The sequence below is a fragment of the Equus caballus genome, chromosome 11 (assembly GCF_041296265.1).
Source record: "Equus caballus isolate H_3958 breed thoroughbred chromosome 11, TB-T2T, whole genome shotgun sequence".
NCBI lineage: Eukaryota > Metazoa > Chordata > Mammalia > Perissodactyla > Equidae > Equus > Equus caballus.
Window position 1 is genome coordinate 19,114,655 of NC_091694.1, and position 19,723 is coordinate 19,134,377.

Here is a 19,723-nt window from a genome sequence, read left to right on the forward strand (position 1 = left end):
TCTTCTTTTGAGTAGACTCTACTACACAATATTATTTTTATTTTTATCATTTTTATTGTGGTAAAATACACATAACATAAACTTGACCACTTTTATTATTTTAAAGTGTACATTTAGTGGCATTAAGTACATTAACAATGTTGTACAACCATTATCACCACTACTGTCTAGTTCAGAACTTGTTCCTCACTACCACACAATTTTAGCACCTAATTGTTCTCTAATGTTTAGCCACTATATTAAGTTTTAGGGTTGTGAGAAATAAATAGGACTCAGTTCTTCTCCTTAAGGACTTGCAGGAAGCAAGTAACTTAATATTTATAACACAGTGTGGCACGTTGTATGTTAGAGCCCTCTATTGATGTTTCATCTTTTCAACTAAATTTTTACCTTTAAAAAGCAAAGAAACTTTTTGTTAGGTTAACATTCAAGTTGTTGTACCACTCCAGCCACCGAATTAATTTAGGTTAGATTGAAGTCTTTAGTCTTTTGATTTAGGTCCATTTAGGACTCACAAATCCTCATGCCCTCTACTTTGTAACAAGAAGGGAACCTGAAAACATTTTTTACCTGAAGATTAGCCTTGGGCTGACATTTCTTGCAAATCTTCCTCATTTTTTTGCTTGAGGAAGGTTAGCCCTGAGCTAACATCTGTGCCAGTCTTCCTCTGTTTTATATGTGGGTCGCTGCCACGGCCATGGCTGAGGAGTGGTGCTGGTTGGCACTCGGGATCTGAATCTGCAAACCCGGGCCTCTGAAGTGGAACTTAACCACAAGGCAATGGGGCCAGCCCAGAAAACTGATACTCTGATTTAAAGCTCTTCCTTTCTAATGGATCAGGAAGATCAGAGAAAACCATGATTAGAGAGAATGCCCTAGTTGTCTGCAGCTGTCCTCGATTGAACTGTTTTGACTTACTATAGTTACACTGACAGCTTGCTTGATAATGGTCAAATGCGGTATTATACAGGCGTGTTTATCTCTCTTGGCAGATCATTTTAGGAATAAGCTGCATTTGAGATGCTGTGTCAAGAGATTGTCTTTTTGAATTTCTTGAAACTTGGAAGTTAGCACGTGATTTTAAAGTTGAATGTTTTAGGAGTTTTAGTTCAAAGCAGTGTTATCAACATTGAACAGTATTATGATAGATTTTACTTGCATTCTTCTATTACTATGAGTTATTTTCTTTAGTATAGTATTGTTTATGGAAAGTAAAACGCAATATAGCCCTTGGGTTTTTTTGGTTTGTTTTTGTCTTTTTCCTACTTCTCTCCAAATCCCCCCAGTACATAGTTGTGTATTCTAGTTGTGGGTCCTTCCAGTTGTGCTATCTGGGACACCGCCTCAGCATGGCATGACGAGCGGTGTCATGTCCATGCCCAGGATCGGAACCAGGGAAACCCTGGGCCGCCGAAGCGGAGCGCGCGAACTTAACCACTGAGCCATGGCGCCGGCCACGGCCCTTTGTTTTTTAAGATTCTGCAGTCTTCCTAATATAGTCAGTCTAAGAAAGAGTTGATATCCCAAATGATAGATAGTGTTTTAGTTATCAATTTCAATGCCTGTCATAGGAAGAAGAGTTCGTGTTTGCTAGACCTAGACTTCTAATAAATTGTTTTTATAGATCTTGAAAAGTCTGAATTTGTGGCACAGTTTTGGTTGTCTATTGAAAGAATGAAAAGTTAGAAATAACCCCAAGTTTAATTAGGGTATTAATAATTTTGGCCTTGGGGCCGGCCCCGTGGCCAAGTGGTTAAAAGTTCACATGCTCCGCTTCGGCGGCCCAGGGTTTTGCTGGTTCAGATCCTGGGCGCAGGCATGGCACCGCTTGTCAGGCCATGCTGGGGCGGCGTCCCGCATGCCACAACTGGAAGGACCCACAACAAAAAATACACAACTATGTACCAGGGGGCTTTGGGGAGAAAAAGTAAAAAAAATAAAATCTTAAAATAATAACAATAATAATAATAATTTTGGCCTTTATTGCTTTTGAAAAGTAACTGTTGTCTTGTTTTTGCAGGGTAATCACTTTGATCAGTATGAAGAAGGACATTTGGAAATTGAACAAGCATCACTTGACAAGCCTATAGAATCGGTAAGATGATCAGTACTTAATTTTGGATCATAACTAGTTAGGTAGTGTTCGTGTGATACTTGATGTGAATGAAGTTAAGCTTATTAATAACTTATAGTACAGTTTAGAGCTGTTTTCTTGCATGCCCTATGGTAATCAAATAGAGTTTGGGATGTAATCTAATATTTAATATATCGGGAAATTAGTTTGAAAAATGTAGAAACAATTTAGAATTTTGATGGAAAAAATATCATTTTGGCCCATACTGATATTCTGTTAAAGATAGCAAGTTAAAGTTTAGTGTTTTTGTAAATTGAATAAAGGAGTAAAATGTATTTTGATCCTTTAAAAGCTTCACCTTTTCTGGGCAACACATCATGTGTGAAATGTTCCATTAAGGACAGTTAAGAACTAATATGTTTTACTTACCAGACTCTTGTGAAACATGGTAAATTTGGTTTCTGTAGCTTAAGAGATATCTGGTTTTTGTCAAAAGTTGATTTTTTCTCCCTCTTCACACAGCTTAGTTTTGGACATAGATGCAAAGCAATAGAACAAGATTTATTTTCCTGACTCTTAATTTTTAAAAAACCTTTAGTTTTTGAATACTATTTTAATTTTGAAAGCCCTTTATTTTCAAATTATACATTCCTTTGTTAGAATGTCTCAACTTGTTAAATACTTGTCAGTATTTGATGTTTGTGCTTAAGTATTTAGTAAGGATTTCAGTGATTATTGGTAAACTTGAGTGAAAAATGATCAAGAGAGAATCTTTATCTTTATAGCAGTTAAGACAATTCCCCTTTTCCTTTAAGAAACACCAGCTTCTCTACCCTTAGGAAAATCAGGCAATTTAGAGAGCACAGATATTTGAACTTTAGCTTTTATTTTCATAACTGTAACATAGTAAAGGATCAACATATATTTATGTTCCTAATTAGGTTGGTGTTGTGTGTGTTTGTGTGTATGTTTAGATGTTTACAGAAATTTACACAACTTGGGGTGTTCGACATTTTTCTTCCACAGCAGTTGGCCCATATTAGCTAAGCAGCCATGATCTGGTTTGTATTGCACGGTCTGCCTTTTTTTAATTTCTTCTCTAGGGTTTCTTTCTCCCCCACCTCCCTTTCTTATTTCTGTTCTTCTGGTCCAGTGAACACTGCATATAGTACCTTCTGTCTTAATGTGCTGGCATGATGCTAGACTTAGGCATGGCAGTAATTGATGACGCATGTGATAATGCTGCAGAGGGAGAATTCACATCTGATGTTGTGCTGAAGCCCAGTCTTGTGTTTTGACTTAAGGATAAAATGCCAAGCCCACTTTGCTAAGTTAAAAATCACTGAAGTTTTTGCCTTAGTTCCGTGTCATCTTGGTAATTATCATGAGGCAGAATTTTACAATGAACTCTGTAGGCCAGCTAGATCAGTATCTTGTACTTGAAAAATAATTTATTTTTTCCCTTTTAATTTAAATGTCTCTCTGGGTCAAAGTTTAAGAACAGATAGCTGTCAGAAGCAAGGCCCAAGTACCATATTCTACAAGGTACATGGTTGATTAATATTCTTATACAAGCTATTATTCTGTGGGTACTCTGACTCAACAGTAGCAGGAAGTTTAACTAACTAGATTTGCAGACCAGTATTCATTATTACTATACTCAACAAAGATTTTTAAAAAGCACTAAATTAAATGATACTTAAAATTATGTAAGCCTTTTTTTTAGGGCTACATTTTAAGGTTTTTGGAAAATTCATTCCTTTGGCATGTGAGACTAATGCTCTTTTTCCTCTCACACTGTCCAGGATTTTTTCCAGCACATGTCATAGGGAGAACACTATCAGAAGACAGTCTGACTGAGTAATCATTGTTGAGTAATCTCAATGAGTAGGAGTGGAATTGATACATGCCTTTTGTTAAATAGTTTTCTCTTCACTGAAAATAGCAAATGGTAAAATACTGGTACTGGATATTTAATTTTTTTAATAAATAAGTGTATGTTTAGAGATGTATATTAATTGTATTTCTAATGAAAATTTACTTCTGAAACACATAAATATATGCATTATTTGTGATGTGGTAGTTTAGGTAGTAGGAGGGGCTCCATACCCTGCACTGTGGTATAAAGAAGTGGGACATACAAGTTAGGAGGGATTTTATTTCTGTTATCAAATCATTTGGGGATAAATTTAAAGTTTTTAAAGATCTCCTAAAATGATTGGCAACAAAGTAGGTAGTGTTGTGCTGCCCCCCTACCCCCCCAAAAGAAGAGAAGTGCCCACCAAATAAGTATATGTTAGTTATATGGCTGGCTATATTGAACTATCTTGTTTTTAGGGGGAAGTGGCGTTGCTTCTAACAGAGAGAGTCTCTGCTGAATTAAAATCTTTCTCTGCAGCAATATCTATTGAGAGGTGCTGACTGTTTTGCTACAGCATGCAACTCAAAAGTGGCTGGAAATAATGCAGCTTTGGGAGTCTACAGATCATTGCAGGAGCTAAAGGTCTAGTCATTTTTTTTTTAACAAAGGTAATCTGCAGCAGCTGGTAACCATGGAAGTTTCTGCACAGGTTTGTGCCAAGAATATGCCTGTGTGAAGGGTTATTGTGAGTATAGGATTAAGGTCTTTTGTAATAGGGTAAGTTTGTTGCAAACCGGCAGGATGGGAAATGAGATACAGAGATGCAATAATGCATTATTCTTTTAGTAAACTTCTGAAGCCTAGATTTGTTAGTGAGCTGTTACAGATATTCAGTTTCGATCAGGAAATGTTGAAAACACATCAAAATCCAGCATTTGTAAAGTATTTCATAATCTTTGTTTTAAAGTTTTATTTCCTCTGCTTTATTTCAACCAACCAGATATCTTTCAATGAAATTTCTGGTCAAGAATAAAGCACTATTCTAAGAAAATTATGAAAGAATTGCCTGACAGCTTGATTATCTGAATTAAAGAGGTGGAAAGTACTAACATTTTACCCTTAATTGCAAAAAACTTCTTAGAACTGAATTTTAATTTATTGTTTTGTGAGATTCTTAGGTGCCAGCCATTATGTTTTTGACCTCTACATACTTAAAATATTTAGAAAACAGATAAAATTGTAATCTAAAGCCATAGCCCAGAATAGGAGTCCACCATAGTTCCAAGAATTGGTTGATATGATTTAGGATATATGATCCTTTATGAGCTTTACCATAGAAGGAGGAAGAGAAATCAGATGAGAGAGAGATTGTAAGCTATACAAAAGGCAAAATGCCTGCACCATAGATTTAAAATATCTTGTCATTGTTGCAGTTGGACGTAAAACTACCCATTAGTTGGTCTTTGTTCTACCTGACTGATTAAAATCCTGTCTTTAGAGTTGTCAGGTTGACTGAAGAGGTTTTAAAAATTAATATGAGTTTTCAAACTCCATTTGCTGATGTTTACTTTGCTCACCTAGGGATTTAGAAGTATATGTATAATTGGGTTTTGTCATGTTGCCTGTCTGTTTAGATCTGTGGACTCCACTAGTTTCCAACTGTAACTCTCTAAGACTGCTGATCTGACAGTTGGCAGTGACCATCCATGGACTGCACTACAGATAACGTGCTTCTTGGAGCTGAATGGTGTAGCATTACTATATGGCTTTTCTCTCTAGTCTTCATTGTGTCATCTGTAGTGAGCTATATAGATTTTTTGTTTTGGGAATTTTTACAACTTGTTGTTTGCATGGGTTCACCTAGTAGCATTTGGTTTTTGCTTATAGAGTCTTTAATACACAATCGGCAAAGCTTACAATCCACTCAAGAGACTTAACCATTTTTGTCATTGTTGAAAGTGGGCTAAATGGTGTAAATTAAATGTGGCTGTCTACTAAAAGAAAATTCAGCATGGAATTAATATTCATATAGTCACTGACATAATTGTAGTATAGTTTTCTCTTGAGACATGATATTCTATTTTCTGCTATAAAAACTTGGAATCAACCCCATACAATAAAGTAAATTTTTATCTGTGTTTTGGCAGCCTCCCAGTATACAAATTGGTGGTGCTATTGCCAAAATGATCGTTGTTCTGTGATGCTGTACAGCTTATGGAGCAGAGAAAAGTTCCTGGGGAAGTTTTCTAGTTTCTTTTTAATTAATACATAAAGATATTGAGGAATGGCTGAAACAATTAATAATCATTTTTTCCCCTAGTATTGTTTTTTCAGCATATTGTTAGTTGTTTATAATACACGTTTCTTGCTTTCCAATGTCTTTGCTTTTAAAAATTATACCCTCCTTTCTCACACATATAATAGAGGGGAACAAAGGATAAAAATGTAGCATTTTAATTATACATTTAAGTTTAGAAATAGAAAAAAAAAAGTAAAGGCCAGCTGAGGTAAATCTAGGTGAAAAAAGTTGGGGTTTTCAGCTTAGCTTTGTGATTTAACCAGAACTAAGAAGAACTTCATGCCCAACCACAGAAAATGCTGCACAGCCACCATTTTGGAGTCTTGGGCACAGAGAGTTACAAATAGGTTGTGGGAACTCTCTATGAAGTGTGTGGAAAACCAGCTGTTTGACTGCTTCCCTTGGGCAAAGTTCAGTTGTTTTATTAATTAGTTTAAAATTAGTATTTCCCTGCACTTCTTCCACGTGCGTTTAAATTATAAACACCCTACCACTGTCATGCCTCTTTGTTAGTCTTAAACCAGACTGTGTTAAAAAAATTTTCTACAGTTTATTTTTGGTTCTGTGAGATTATAATTAAACCCCAAATTATGTATTTTATTTAAAAGTTAAAAAAACTGAAGGACATTTTAGTCACTATTATAGTGATAGAAATAGTAAATTGTCACTGTTTTAGAAGTAAATTTAGTGCTCATTGCCCTTGTTATGCCTAGATTACCTGTTTGGGCTATAAATTACTTACTCCAATTTACTGTTATTAATAGCATCCATGGGAATAATTGGCAAAATCACAACCCTAAACAGAGTAGATGAATTATTTTCACAGGCTAGTGACTGAGTCCCTTATTTATCAGTGGAAGTTTAGTCGACATTTTGATCATTTCAGAGGTAGACAAGTCTGCTTTGTTCTTTGTTATAAGATATTTTGGTGTGCCCTCCTTGCTTTAATCATCATCCTTAAGCCTGTTGGATTTTTGATGAGTGTTTATAAAACTTTTTTCTTTTTTTGGTAGGAAAAGGGACCATACTGAGTACTAGCCCTTTCTGCAGAGTCACAGAGCTGCCTTTTTTCCTCCAAAAGTAGGTAGTCTGGAATGATAGGAAAGGTCTAGATTTTCTGTTAGTCATTCACTTAATCTAGGAGGTTGGTGAGAGGAAGAGGTTCCGGGAGACATGTCTGTTGTTTCTGTTGCATTTGTTGTAATCACAAGGACATAGAGTGGCATGTTACTTTTAATATAGCCCCTGACATTTCATTCCATATTCATACTTAGGAAGGTAGATTTAATTAAAGAACACTTTTCACCTATAGTTTTAGAAAAGAAATGCTGCTGCCATTTTGTCTTAATAGCTTTTTTTGAGAAGGTGACAGCCATCTTGAGTGGTTTTGTAAAAGTGGTGCTAATGTGTATAACCCCAAATTTTTCTTTTTTCTCCCTCTCCCTTTAACATTTGCTTTTCCTTTCACTGTTGTCAGTCACAACACGCTGCTCTTGAATCTCTCAGCTGGTCTTGACTCGTGAATTTACTTATGCTTTCACCCTTCTTTAATAAATACATTAATTGCAAGCAGTGAATTGAAAACAAGACAAAAAAAAAAAAACGACCATTAGTGATTGGACAGTTTCTTACTTTGTGTTACATTTAACTGTTCTTTTGACAGCCCAGTTTTTAAAGCCAGGTTCGTATGGAAATGCTTTCACTCCACTTGCACTGCTTTTGGAAATAGCATACTGCTTCATCTGTCTGTTTATTTTAGTGCATTCATGATATAACACAGTCAGCATAATGTCTCATCTCCACTTAGCCAAAGATTGAGTTTTGTTAAATAAAGGGGGCAACAATTTTTGTCAGCATGGTTTAATACCCTAAATCTCTGTGCCAAGTATAGTTGTAACATTTGTCTATTAAAAGATTAAATAACCATTTAATCAACTACATAATCTTAGAGTCATTCTGCTATCCTTGTCCTTTCCATAGTTGTTCAGTTGTAGAAGTTATGATATAAAATAAGGATTTTATGTACAGGTAAGTTTATTTTCGTAGTAATATAATAAAAGCCTCCTTACCTTTTCATTTTCTGCTAACATTACTTGTATTAAGACTTAATTTTTTTTTTTTTTTTTTTACAGTCAAGTTATTTATAAATAGCCAGTCAGTCCTGGTTAAGGGGATGCTTTTCTTGACAGTTCAGTTGGGAAGAGAGAAGGGAAGAAAAAGAGGCAAAAGTGTTGGATTAAGTTTTTGTGATAATAATGTGGAAGTCATACCTGGGATTACCCGTAATCACAGCATTTTCTGGTTCTTTCAGTTCCTAGCAAAAAATAATTTCTAGTGACATTTTGTGCACCACAATGATTTTGTATATATATGTTTCAAACAACGGTATCTTTAGAAACAAGTTTTTCATTATCCTTTGCCTCATTTTTGTTTTTAAAAAGGTGTCCTGATCTTTTTTCCCCTCCGATCAATGAAATAATTGGCTGCTCAGCACAGTTTCCAGTTTGCAGGCTGTCATAAAGTTGTAGAAGGAAATTGTCTTTTTAAAAAATTTTTTAAAACAGAGCATTGAGAAGGCTTAATGTTTCTCTTTTAACTTACTGTCAGAGAAGATAACAGTAAAATAATAATTTTTCATTCCTCTGTAACTCCAAAGAGCATTTTGCCATTGAGTATTGAGCCAGAGATAAAAAGCAGTTTAATATGAGATTCTTTATTTTAATTCAGAGATTTATGGTTTTATAAATTGGTTTCAGGAGATGGGTTGTTTTCCAATGGTGATACCAAATTAATACTATAAATTACATTTTAATGCATATAGGACACTTTGTGTTTATAATTTTTAAATGTTTTCCTTTGGATGAGTAGCATCTTTTTATCTGATGCAGTTAATGGTTACTTTAGCTTTGTGTCCATACTTCACAGTATTTGTAAAAAGCAAAGAATTGGACAAAGGTCTGCAGAGGTTTCTAAGATCTTGAACTCTTACGCAGAAGCTGACATTTAATTGTTGTTTCTGGTGTCATTTCATAGAATTTACATTGAAATACCTTTTCCAGTGTGCTCCTAGGAAGATGAGACATTATGTATATTGGTTTTTTCCCCCTACATGCACTAATGGTTCTTTACTGTTAACTTACTGCTAGGCCTGTTTCATTCTAACATTTTAGCATTTTTGTTAGATTACATGTTGAAATGCATCACTCAGTCTGTGCTTGAGCTCATTTTATTTTTCTGTTTAATCAATTTAATTTCTTGTTTTACTAACTTCACTGTTTTTTCAGTTTAATATTGGCTGCATGCTAGTTAAATATTTATATTTTTTATATATATATATTAAAAAACCAATCAAGTCTAGCCTGGATTTTGCTCTGATTGTGTTTTCATTTCTAGTGGTGGGGCAGTCTTACACTTACAACTTACTTTGTATCATGAAAGCCTGACACATAAACAAAGAAACTAAACACAATGTAGATTTTCTTTAAAAAAAAAACTCTTAAAGTGGTGCTGTCTAGGTGGTGGATATGATTGTATAAGTACCTTGATTTTATGCTTTTTAATGTTAGTTTTAAACTTCATAAATGTATTCTTCCCCATTTTCCCCTTCCCTTTTTTCTCCTTTTTAAAGTGTTATGTGCAAAAGTTGCCCAGCACACCATCAGAAAGGACCCTTTATCCCCTATGTTCTTCCCATTATAAAATACTAGCCAGCATTTCTTTTTACATTAATGTCCCTTTTATTGGGCACATTTACCCTATTATTAGCACTTTTTTGCATGCATATATGTAGAATTATCTCTTGCTCATCACCTGTTTAAATGTCACTAGGAAGGGAAGAATATATTATTGGAATATTTTTGGTTTGTCTCTCTGTTCTGTCTGTCAGGATAATATTGGACATCGCTTACTCCAGAAACATGGGTGGAAGCTGGGCCAGGGATTGGGAAAATCTCTTCAGGGTAAGTTTTTTAAGTGTACAGAAATTTAAAAAAAGAAAGAAAACAATGTTTCTGATGCAGATCTTGTGCCTGAATATATTTGTTGTCTTTTTTTAAAAAGTGTTTGGTTTTTTCCTCCTGCCTTTCCCCCTTAGAATAGTCTGTTTTTCCTGTAACTGTATTGTACGTCACTTTTAAGCTAATATTTGCAAGAGTAAGCTGCTATGTCATGAATACTTTCAGACCAAACATATTGTGTATGGCTCACCAGTTTTAAATTGTTTTGGTGGGGATGATGGGTGGGTGGAGTAAAAGACGTTCATAGTATCCGAGTGTGCTTTATTTGTGTCATTTAGTGATGTCGTATTGTGGCTTCAGTATTATAAAGAGAACCATTCAATAGCCGAATTTAATTTTTGCCTTCCTAAATTCTCCCTGAAGCTTGTGATTGCCCTGGAGATTTTTTTCTCTGTACTCAGAATCCATGTAGTAGTAGAAAAGTTAACCCACATGAAGTATAAAATGGAAGCAGAGGTTTTCTAGGGCTTTCTGAGCTGAGAGGCCATTTCTCAGGTTCAGATCAGGCTCTGGAAAATGTATGGCTTAGTGTTTCCATTATATTTATTTTTTCTTTTACCTGTACTAATTATTTGGATAAAAACAAGATACTAATATGTCTGCTTCCGAGTTCTTGCTAGTTGGAAACTAACCAGTTACATTCACTTTTTAGCTCCTTCTACTCAAGAGCTACTGTTTATTCTTTGCAGATGTAAACACTACCTCAGAAAATGATGGGAATCACTGCACTTCTGCATCTGGTCATGGAGGGTCTCATTGTGTAAAGGGATCTTTGGGGAGAGGTGTGCTACTGTTGACTAATTCTTTAAATTTTGGAAGTAGATTTCTCCAGTTTGGAGGGGAAGTCTAATCAGTTCAAGTGTGTGTGTGCTAAGGGGCACAAGAGGACAGGGCATGAAGCAGGGCATTTCAGTCTTTAAAACTTTGGCTTTTTAAATTACATTTCTACATATTCTATTCAGTGATGACACAAAGGAGATGCTCAATAAATATATTTCAAATTAATATTTATTACTAAGCATTAACCTATTCTTTTGGGGAGATTGAAAGATTTGATTACCATTAAACTTGTTTTCCCAGTGGTGCAAGTATTCATTGCTAACAGTAAAAGAACGCTCTATAATTAAGAACAATTTGTATGCCTTAGACCCTAGATTTTGTAACAATCCAGAAGAGAGGTAGGGTAATCAGGACTGAAATAGAAATGACTTCTTGATAGAATTTGTCCCAGTGGTTTGCATAGTTATAAGTGCTGGGTTGAGTTGAATGGAGGTGATTGCTCAGAAGAAGATCTGAAGACTGGATTTGATCTTTCCTTAGTATTTGAAACATCTCTTCCTATCAGAGATGCCCAGGAGCACTGTTGATTGTTAGTCTCTTTGTTCAGGCACACAAGGGAGTAGAATTTGGGACATTTCATAGGGACTGGGGCTAGCAGATCTGTTTGAATCCCCAAAGTTTCCATTGTAAGCATCAGAGACCTTTTAAAGTACAACTGGAACATGCAGAAAGACTGAGAGACAGAGAGTGAGTTTAAGAAAGGAGAGGTACATGAGGATTTTCCCCTATTTTTGAGTGATAGAAAATTATTATTATTTTATTTTATTTTAAGAATACTTTAGAATTTTGGTTCTCTTTAAACTTTGAACTCCTTGAAAAGAAGAATTAGGTTTTATCCATTATCTACGTCCATTTCCATGGTAACAGGCGTATAATAAGCACTCAGTAACTCATAAATCCATTATTCATTTAAAAGACAAGGGAAATTTGAGGCTCTTCTTTTTTTTTTTTTTCAGTTGTGGTAAGAAACATAACATAAAATTAGCATCTTAACTTTTTTTGTTGTTGTTGTGGAAGATTAGCTCTGAGCTAACCCATCTTAACTATTTTTAAGTGTACAGTTCAGTAGTGTTAACTAAATTCACATTGTGGTGCAAAGCCGATCTGTTTTGAGTGGCTGGTACAGTGTCTTTACCCTTCAAAAAGAATGGAACCTTATTCTATTACCAACATTAGAGGGGGAGTTTAATTGTCTTGTAAATGGCTCTTTATTTTTCAGTGTCAGATTCAGCAGTGTGCAGGCATTGTGCTGGTTTCTATTACATAGCTCTTTCTGTAATACCAACATGGTCTGACCTAGAATATAGCCACATTTTGGCATATTGAGGTAATTCATGACAGATTTTTTTTTTTGAGGAAGATTAGCCCTGAGCTACCATCTGCCACCAATCTTCCTCTTTTTGCTGAGGGAGACTGGCTCTGAGCTAACATCCATGCCCATCTTCCTCTACTTTATATGTGAGACACCTGCCGCAGCATGGCTTGACAAGTGGTGCCTAGGTCTGCACCCAGGATCCAAACTGGTGAACCCCAGACCACAGAAGCGGAATGTGCAAGCTTAACCGCTGCGCCACCAGGCTGGCCCTCAGGTTTTTTCATTGTACCAGACCTTTGCTATAAATAACCACTGAAGAAAGCCCTATTGCTTAGTGAAAATAATAATACCTCCTTAATATTGCATAAACTAGTTACTGCATGTAATTTCTAGGCTCACAGCTTTGTAAGTTTTTTGTATTTACTAGTTTATTGTCAACTTTCACTTTTCCTTTTTATTTGATTTTAAGGCTGTAACGTCTTTAGCACATAACCATCCACTAAAATTTAAACCTGATCTCTTTGGGATTTCTTGTTAATGTTTAAAAATTATTTTGGCCCATGCGAGCTTTTTACAAAGACTTCCAGTCCTTGGGGTTCCGGTGCAGATATCTTGTTACTGGGTAGGTGGGGGAATAGGGCATGCTGACTCTGGAACGAAACTGTCCGTGGCAGGATAGAAACTTGTACTTTGTAAGGTGGGTTTATTTGTATATTTGAATTTCTCCTATTTGCCTTTTGTTCTCTCTTAGTATTTATTAAAATATTTCAAAAGTTAAAATAAGAGCTTTTATTGTGTGTAGCAGATAAATGATTATTAGTATTTAAAAAAAAAAAGACCTGTAGAAAAGATGTTGACGGTATCTGAAGGAAACAACACAAAGAAAGGCCTGTTGATGAGAAATATTATGGACAATTGCTTATTGTGGAGGCAGAGGATATGTTTAATTTGGAATAAAGCAACAGTGAATGATAGTTGTATTTTGTGGCAGTTGGACTGCATTTGGTTCTTGAATTGTTTTATACCCTTCTAACAGCTTTGAAATGGAATGAAATGTAGCTCCGAATCTTTATTTTGCTGTAAAATATGTTTAGTCAGTAGATGTAACCCAGAAATGGCACCTGAACTTCCTTCGTTACATTGTCTAAGAGCTATTTGATGATTTGGCTGGGTTTTTGGTAACAAACAAAAGTTCAGCCCCTGAGAAAAATGAATGGGGTTTGATGTTATTTCACATCTCATCCTGGTTAGAAGGTTCAGTCAGTAATAGAAACCAACAAATATTTAGTAAGCTAATAATGTATTCTAGTTATACTGGCTGGAAATAGCATAAGCCATGGGCAAAGTAGATAAGACACCATTCCTGCTCTTCAGGTTTATTTTCCAATCCCCCAAGTCTTGGTTTTTTAACTACTGTAGACCTTTGAAGCTTTCTTGAGGCCAAGGACCATGTTTTATACTTTTGTATATTCCTTCCATGCTTAAAATTAAGTATGTGATCAATCTGAATATTTAACTGACAAATGGCTTCACGTTCCTTGAGAGTAGGTATTCTCATTTATTTTTTTAAAGCTAATTTTTATTGAGTTTGATAGTTTACAATCTTGTGAAATTTCAGTTATACATTACTGTTTGTCAGCTGTGTTGTCGGTGTACCCCTTCACCCTTTGTGCCCACCCCCCTTTCCCCTGGTAGCCACTATTCTGTTCACTTTGTCCCCATGTTTAAATTCCTCATATGAGTGGAGTCATACAGAGATTGTCCTTCTGTATCTGGCTTATTTCACTTAACATAATTCCCTCAAGGTCCATCCATGTTGTTGTGAATGGGACGATTTTATTCTTTTTTATGGCTGAGTAGTATTCCATTGTGTATATATACCATATCTTCTTTATCCAGTCATCAGTTGCTGGGCACTTAGGTTGTTTCTACGTCTTGGCTATTGTAAATAATTCTGCAGTGAACATAGGGGTACATGGGACTTTTGGAATTGGTGACTTCAAGCTCTTTGGATAGATACCCAGTAGTGGGATGGCTGGGTCTTATGGTATTTCTATTTTTAATTTTTTGAGAAATCTCCATACTGTTTTCCATAGTGACTGCACCAGTTTGCATTCCCACCAGCAGTGTATGAGGGATCCTTTTTCTCCACAACCTCTCCAACACTTGTTACTTTTTGTTTTGGTTATTTTTGCCATTCTAATAGGTGTAAGGTGGTACCTTAGTGTAGTTTTGATTTGCATTTCCCTGATGATCAGTTATGATGAACATGTTTTCATGTGCCTATTGGCCATCCATATATCTTCTTTGGAGAAATGTCTGTTCATGTCTCCTGCCCATTTTTTGATTGGGTGGTTTGAGTTTTTGTTGTTGAGTTGTGTGAGTTCTTTATATATTATGGAGATTAACTCTTTGTCAGATATATGACTTGCAAATATTTTTTCCCAGTTAGTGGGTTGTTTTTTTGTTTCAATCCTGTTTTCTCTTGCCTTGAAGAAGCTCTTTAGTCTGATGAAATCCCATTTGTTTATTCTTTCTGTTGTTTCCCTTGTCTGAGAAGACATGGTGTCTGAAAAGATCCTTTTAATACTGATGTCAAAGAGTGTACTGCCTATGTTTTCTTCTAGAAGCCTTATGGTTTCAGGTCTTACCTTTAGGTCTTTGATCCATTTTGAGTTTATTTTGGTGAATGGTGAAAAAGAATGGTCAATTTTCATTCTTTTACATGTGGCTTTCCAGTTTTCCCAGCACCACTTACTGAAAACACTTTCTTTTCTCCATTGTATGCCCTCAGCTCCTTTGTCGAAGATTGGCTGTCCATAGATGTGTGGTTTTATTTCTGGGCTTTCAATTCTGTTCCATTGATCTGTGCACCTCTTTTTGTACCAGTAGCATGCTGTTTTGATTACTGTAGCTTTGTAGTATGTTTTAAAGTCAGGGATTATGATGCCTCCAGCTTTGTTCTTTTTTCTCAGGATTGCTTTAGCAATTCAGGGTCTTTTGTTGCCCCATATGAATTTTAGGATTCTGTGTTCTAATTCTGTAAAGAATGTCATTGGGATTCTGATTGGGATTGCGTTGAATCTGTAGATTGCTTTAGGTAGTATGGACATTTTAAATATGTTTATTCTTCCAATACATGTGCATGGAATGTCTTTCCATCTCTTTATGTCATCATCCATTTCTTTCGGGAAAGCCTTGTAGTTTTCATTGTATAGGTCTTTCACTTCCTTAGTTAAATTCACCCCAAGGTATTTTATTCTTTTTGTTGGAATTGTGAATGGTATTGTGTTCTTGAGTTCTTTTCCTGTTCGTTTGTTATTAGAGTATAGAAATGCTACTGATTTATGTAAGTTGATTTTATACCCTGCAACTTTGCTGTAGTTGTTGATTATTTCTAAAAGTTTTCCAATGGATTCTTTGGGGTTTTCTATGTATAAGATCATGTCGTCTGCAAACAGTGAGAGTTTCACTTCTTCCCTCCCTGTTTGGATTCCTTTTATTCCTTTCTCTTGCCTGATTGCTCTGGCCAGGACCTCCTCCAGTACCATGTTAAATAAGAGTGGTGATAGAGGGCATCCTTGCCTCGTTTCTGTTCTCAGGGGGATGGCGCTCAGTTTTTGCCCATTGAGTATGGTGTTGGCTGTGGGTTTGTCATATATGGCCTTTATTATGTTGAGATAATTTCCTTCTATGCCCATTTTGTTCAGAGTTTTTATCATAAATGGCTGTTGGATCTTGTCAAATGCTTTCTCTGCATCTATTGAGATGATCATGTGGTTTTTATTCCTCAATTTGTTGATGTGGTGTATCATGTTGATTGATTTGCAGATGTTGAACCATCCCTGCGTCCCTGGTATGAATCCCACTTGGTCATGACGTATGATCCTTTTGATGTATTGCTGAATTCAAGTTGCCAAAATCTTGTTGAGAATTTTTACATCTATGTTCATCAGCAGTATTGGCCTGTAGTTCTTTTTTGTGCTGTCCTTGTCAGGCTTTGGTGTCAGCATGATGTTGGCCTCGTAGAATGTGTTAGGAAGTGTTCCATCCTCCCTAATTTTTTGGACTAGCTTGAAAAGTATGGGTGTTAAATCCTCTTTGAAAGTTTGGTAGAATTCCCCAGGAAAGCCGTCTGGTCCTGTGGTTTTATTCTTTGGGATGCTTTTGATTGCTGTTTCAATCTCCTTCCTTGTGATTGGTCTGTTCAGACTCTTTGCTTCTTCTTGACTTAGCTTTAAGAGATTGTAAGAGTCTAAGAATTTATCCATTTCCTCTAGGTTATCCATTTTGTTGGCATATAGTTTTTTGTAGTATTCTCTTATAATCCCTTGTATTTCTGTGGAGTCTGTTGTTATTTCTCCTCTTTCATTTCTGATTTTGTTTATTTGAGGTTTCTCTCTCTTTTTCTTTGTAAGACTGGCTAGGGGTTTGTCAATTGTATTTATCTTCTCAAAGAACCAGCTCTTTGTTTCACTGATCCTTTCTATTGTCCTCATTTATTTTTATATAAAAGTACTGGGTGTAGGGTATGAAGGCAGTGTAAGCATCATTTAGAAACATAGGATCTAGGTTTGAGTTTGGCTCTGCCTCTTACTTTAAGCAAAAGGACAAGTTACCATCACTGAATTATTTTTCTCAGCAATAAATGAGAATTAAAATCTCTTGTCTGGGGGATGGCCCGGTGGCACAGCAGTTAAGTGCACATGTTCTGCTTCACCAGCCCAGGGTTTGCTGGTTTGGATACCAGGTGTGGACATGGCACCGCTCAGCAAGCCATGCTGTGGTGGGTGTCCCATGTCTAAAGTAGAGGAAGATAGGCATGGATGTTAGCTCAGGGCCAGTCTTCCTCAGCAAAAAGAGGAGGATTGGCGGCAGATGTTACCTCAGGGTTAATCTTACTCAACAAAAGAAAAAAAGAAAGAAAAATCTCTTGTCTGTCTTCCCACTGAGTGGTTATGAGGATGAAATAAATTAAGTGAAGTCGCTTTATGAAAACTGTAAAACATTATATAAATGCTTATTGCTATTAACACCTCTATTGTATAGTGTATATTTAGGTATTTTAAATGAATTGGAGATAATCCATCTTTAGATCTTCATCCGAAACCTAAATGTCATAAAAATCATAAAGAAGCTCCTGTCTTACTACTTTTTCTTACCCAGAATTTATAGCAGTAGAAGTTAATATGTACTAGATATCTGACCTCCGGATCCGTGCTTTTACTGCTGTGTACATTTTAGGGTCCCTAAACCCCTAATTTTGGTGTTTGTTTCACTAATTCTGAGCACATTAATTATTGCCACTTCTGAGCCTAACTCACAGCATCTAAAAAGAGCCTCCATCACTGAACGGTGATGTTGGAACAACTGGATAGCAACTTAGAAAAAAGTTGGATCCTCACTGTCATACCTTACCCCAAAATGTATTCCGGATGAATAAAATATTGAAAATGTAAGAAAATGAAATCATAAAATCATTTGGATGAACAATGAGATAGAATGAGGAAAACTTGTCTAAGTTTAACCTGAAAGCCAGAAACCATTGAAAAGATAAATTTGCCTGTATTTCATCATAATTAAATAAACAAACAAAAAACAAATAACAAACTGGGGGAAATATTTGCAATATCTCGTTACAGGCAAAGGACAAATTTCCTTCATGTTATTTATCAGTGTCTAAAAGATGCACAACCTAAATAGAAAATGGGAAATGATATGAACAGTTTACAGAAAAATAATGGAAATGACCTTTAAGCATATGAAAATATTCTTAATCCTTCTCGTAATAGAGAGATGCATATTAAACAGTGAGATACTATTTTTCACTTGTTGGATTGGAAGAGGTTAAAAACAAAATTAGTTTGGTCAGATTTTGGGAAAATAGGTACATACATAATAGCTAGTGAGAGGATAAATTGGTAAACCACTACGGAGAACAATATGGATTACTTGAAGATTAAAATGTATGTGTCCTTGGATCCAACAATTCTGTTTCTAATTATCCTTAACTTATTCTTGAAATGCACAAAATAATGTATGATTGAGGTTATATGTTATATCACTGTGATAACAAAAGATTGGAAACAGTTCACCATATTTCACTGATTCTAAGACATTTTTCATATTTTAGTAAAGGTAAAATCAGATGTATCTTATTAATGGCATTATAGTTATAATTGGCAACTTTTTAATTTATTTCTTTTTGTTTGTTTTGTTTTTTTTTAAAGATTGGCACCTGAGCTAACAATTGTTGCAAATCTTTTTTTTTTCCTGCTTTTTCTCCCCAAAGCCCCCCAGTACATAGTTGTATATTTTAGTTGTGGGTCCTTCCAGTTGTGGCATGTGGGATGCCGCCTCAGCATGGCCTAACGAGCGGTGCCATGTCCTCGCCCAGGATCTGGACCAGCGAAATCCTGGGCCACCGAAGCCGAGCACAAGAACTTAACCATTCGGCCACAGGGCCAGCCCCTTTAATTTTTTTCTTAGTGGCACCTAAAATAATCTGTTTTATGGTTAATGGCATTTTAGATTAGAAGAAATAGAATACTAAAATGGTATAAAGGAAAACCATACAGCTTTGAAAGGATTGAGATAGTTTAGTATGTACTCAGTATTTATAGAACAATTTCCATGATTCATTGAGTAAGAAAGCAAGGTGCAGAACAGTGTGTAGTAAACTACTATTTGTGTTAAATTATTATTATTTTTTTTTTTTTGAGGAAGATCAGCCCTGAGCTAACATCTACTGCCAATCCTCCTCTTTTTGCCGAGGAAGACTGGCCCTGAGCTAACATCCATGCCCATCTTCCTCTACCTTATATGTGGGACGCCTGCCACAGCATGGCTTGATGCGCGGTGCCATGTCCACATCTGGGATCTGAACCAGTGAACCACAGGGCGGCCGAAGCTGAATGTGCGAACTTAACCGCTATGTGTCACCAGGCCGGCCCCTAGTGTTAAATTATATAGATATACGTATATAAAGACAGATAAATAGATATACATCTCTTGGTTAAAAGTAGTATTTTGTTTCTGAAAATCAGACCTTCTGTGTGAAAACCCTACTTGGGAACCTATTTACTATTATTTTAAATGTTATACGTCATTCCCAACCCCTAGCCCATTTCTGAAACATAGCTATTTATGAATTTAAAAAATATTATTAGGATATAAAATACTTCAATACTTCTTGATTACCAAATAATTAATATTGTTGTTAACAAACAGTTGCTTTCTATGTAGTAACGTGCCCTTTCTCTTTTGTTGATACTTAAGTAGCTTTCCCAGAGTTCTAGTTTTATGTGAAATGTATCTC

At 35.7% G+C, this 19,723-nt stretch overlaps 1 protein-coding gene across 16 annotated transcripts in view; it reads left to right on the forward strand.

The window, feature by feature from the left end:
• The window catches only part of GPATCH8 (G-patch domain containing 8), a 102,495-nt gene that overhangs the window by 22,028 nt on the left and 60,744 nt on the right, over positions 1-19,723 (forward strand). For 8 of the 16 annotated variants that reach the window (XM_070227160.1, XM_023652404.2, XM_070227165.1 and 5 more), the window contains exons 2-3: positions 2,021-2,095; positions 10,121-10,193. Coding sequence is in view for 2 of the 16 variants with exons in the window: in XM_023652404.2 (XP_023508172.1) it covers positions 2,021-2,095; positions 10,121-10,193 (148 nt within the window). In the remaining 14 variants the exon portion in view is untranslated. Of the gene's footprint in view, positions 1-2,020; positions 2,096-3,100; positions 3,136-7,897; positions 7,916-10,120; positions 10,194-19,723 lie in introns of all 16 variants that reach the window. The other 8 variants (XM_023652410.2, XM_070227156.1, XM_070227162.1 and 5 more) reach the window with 3 other exon arrangements.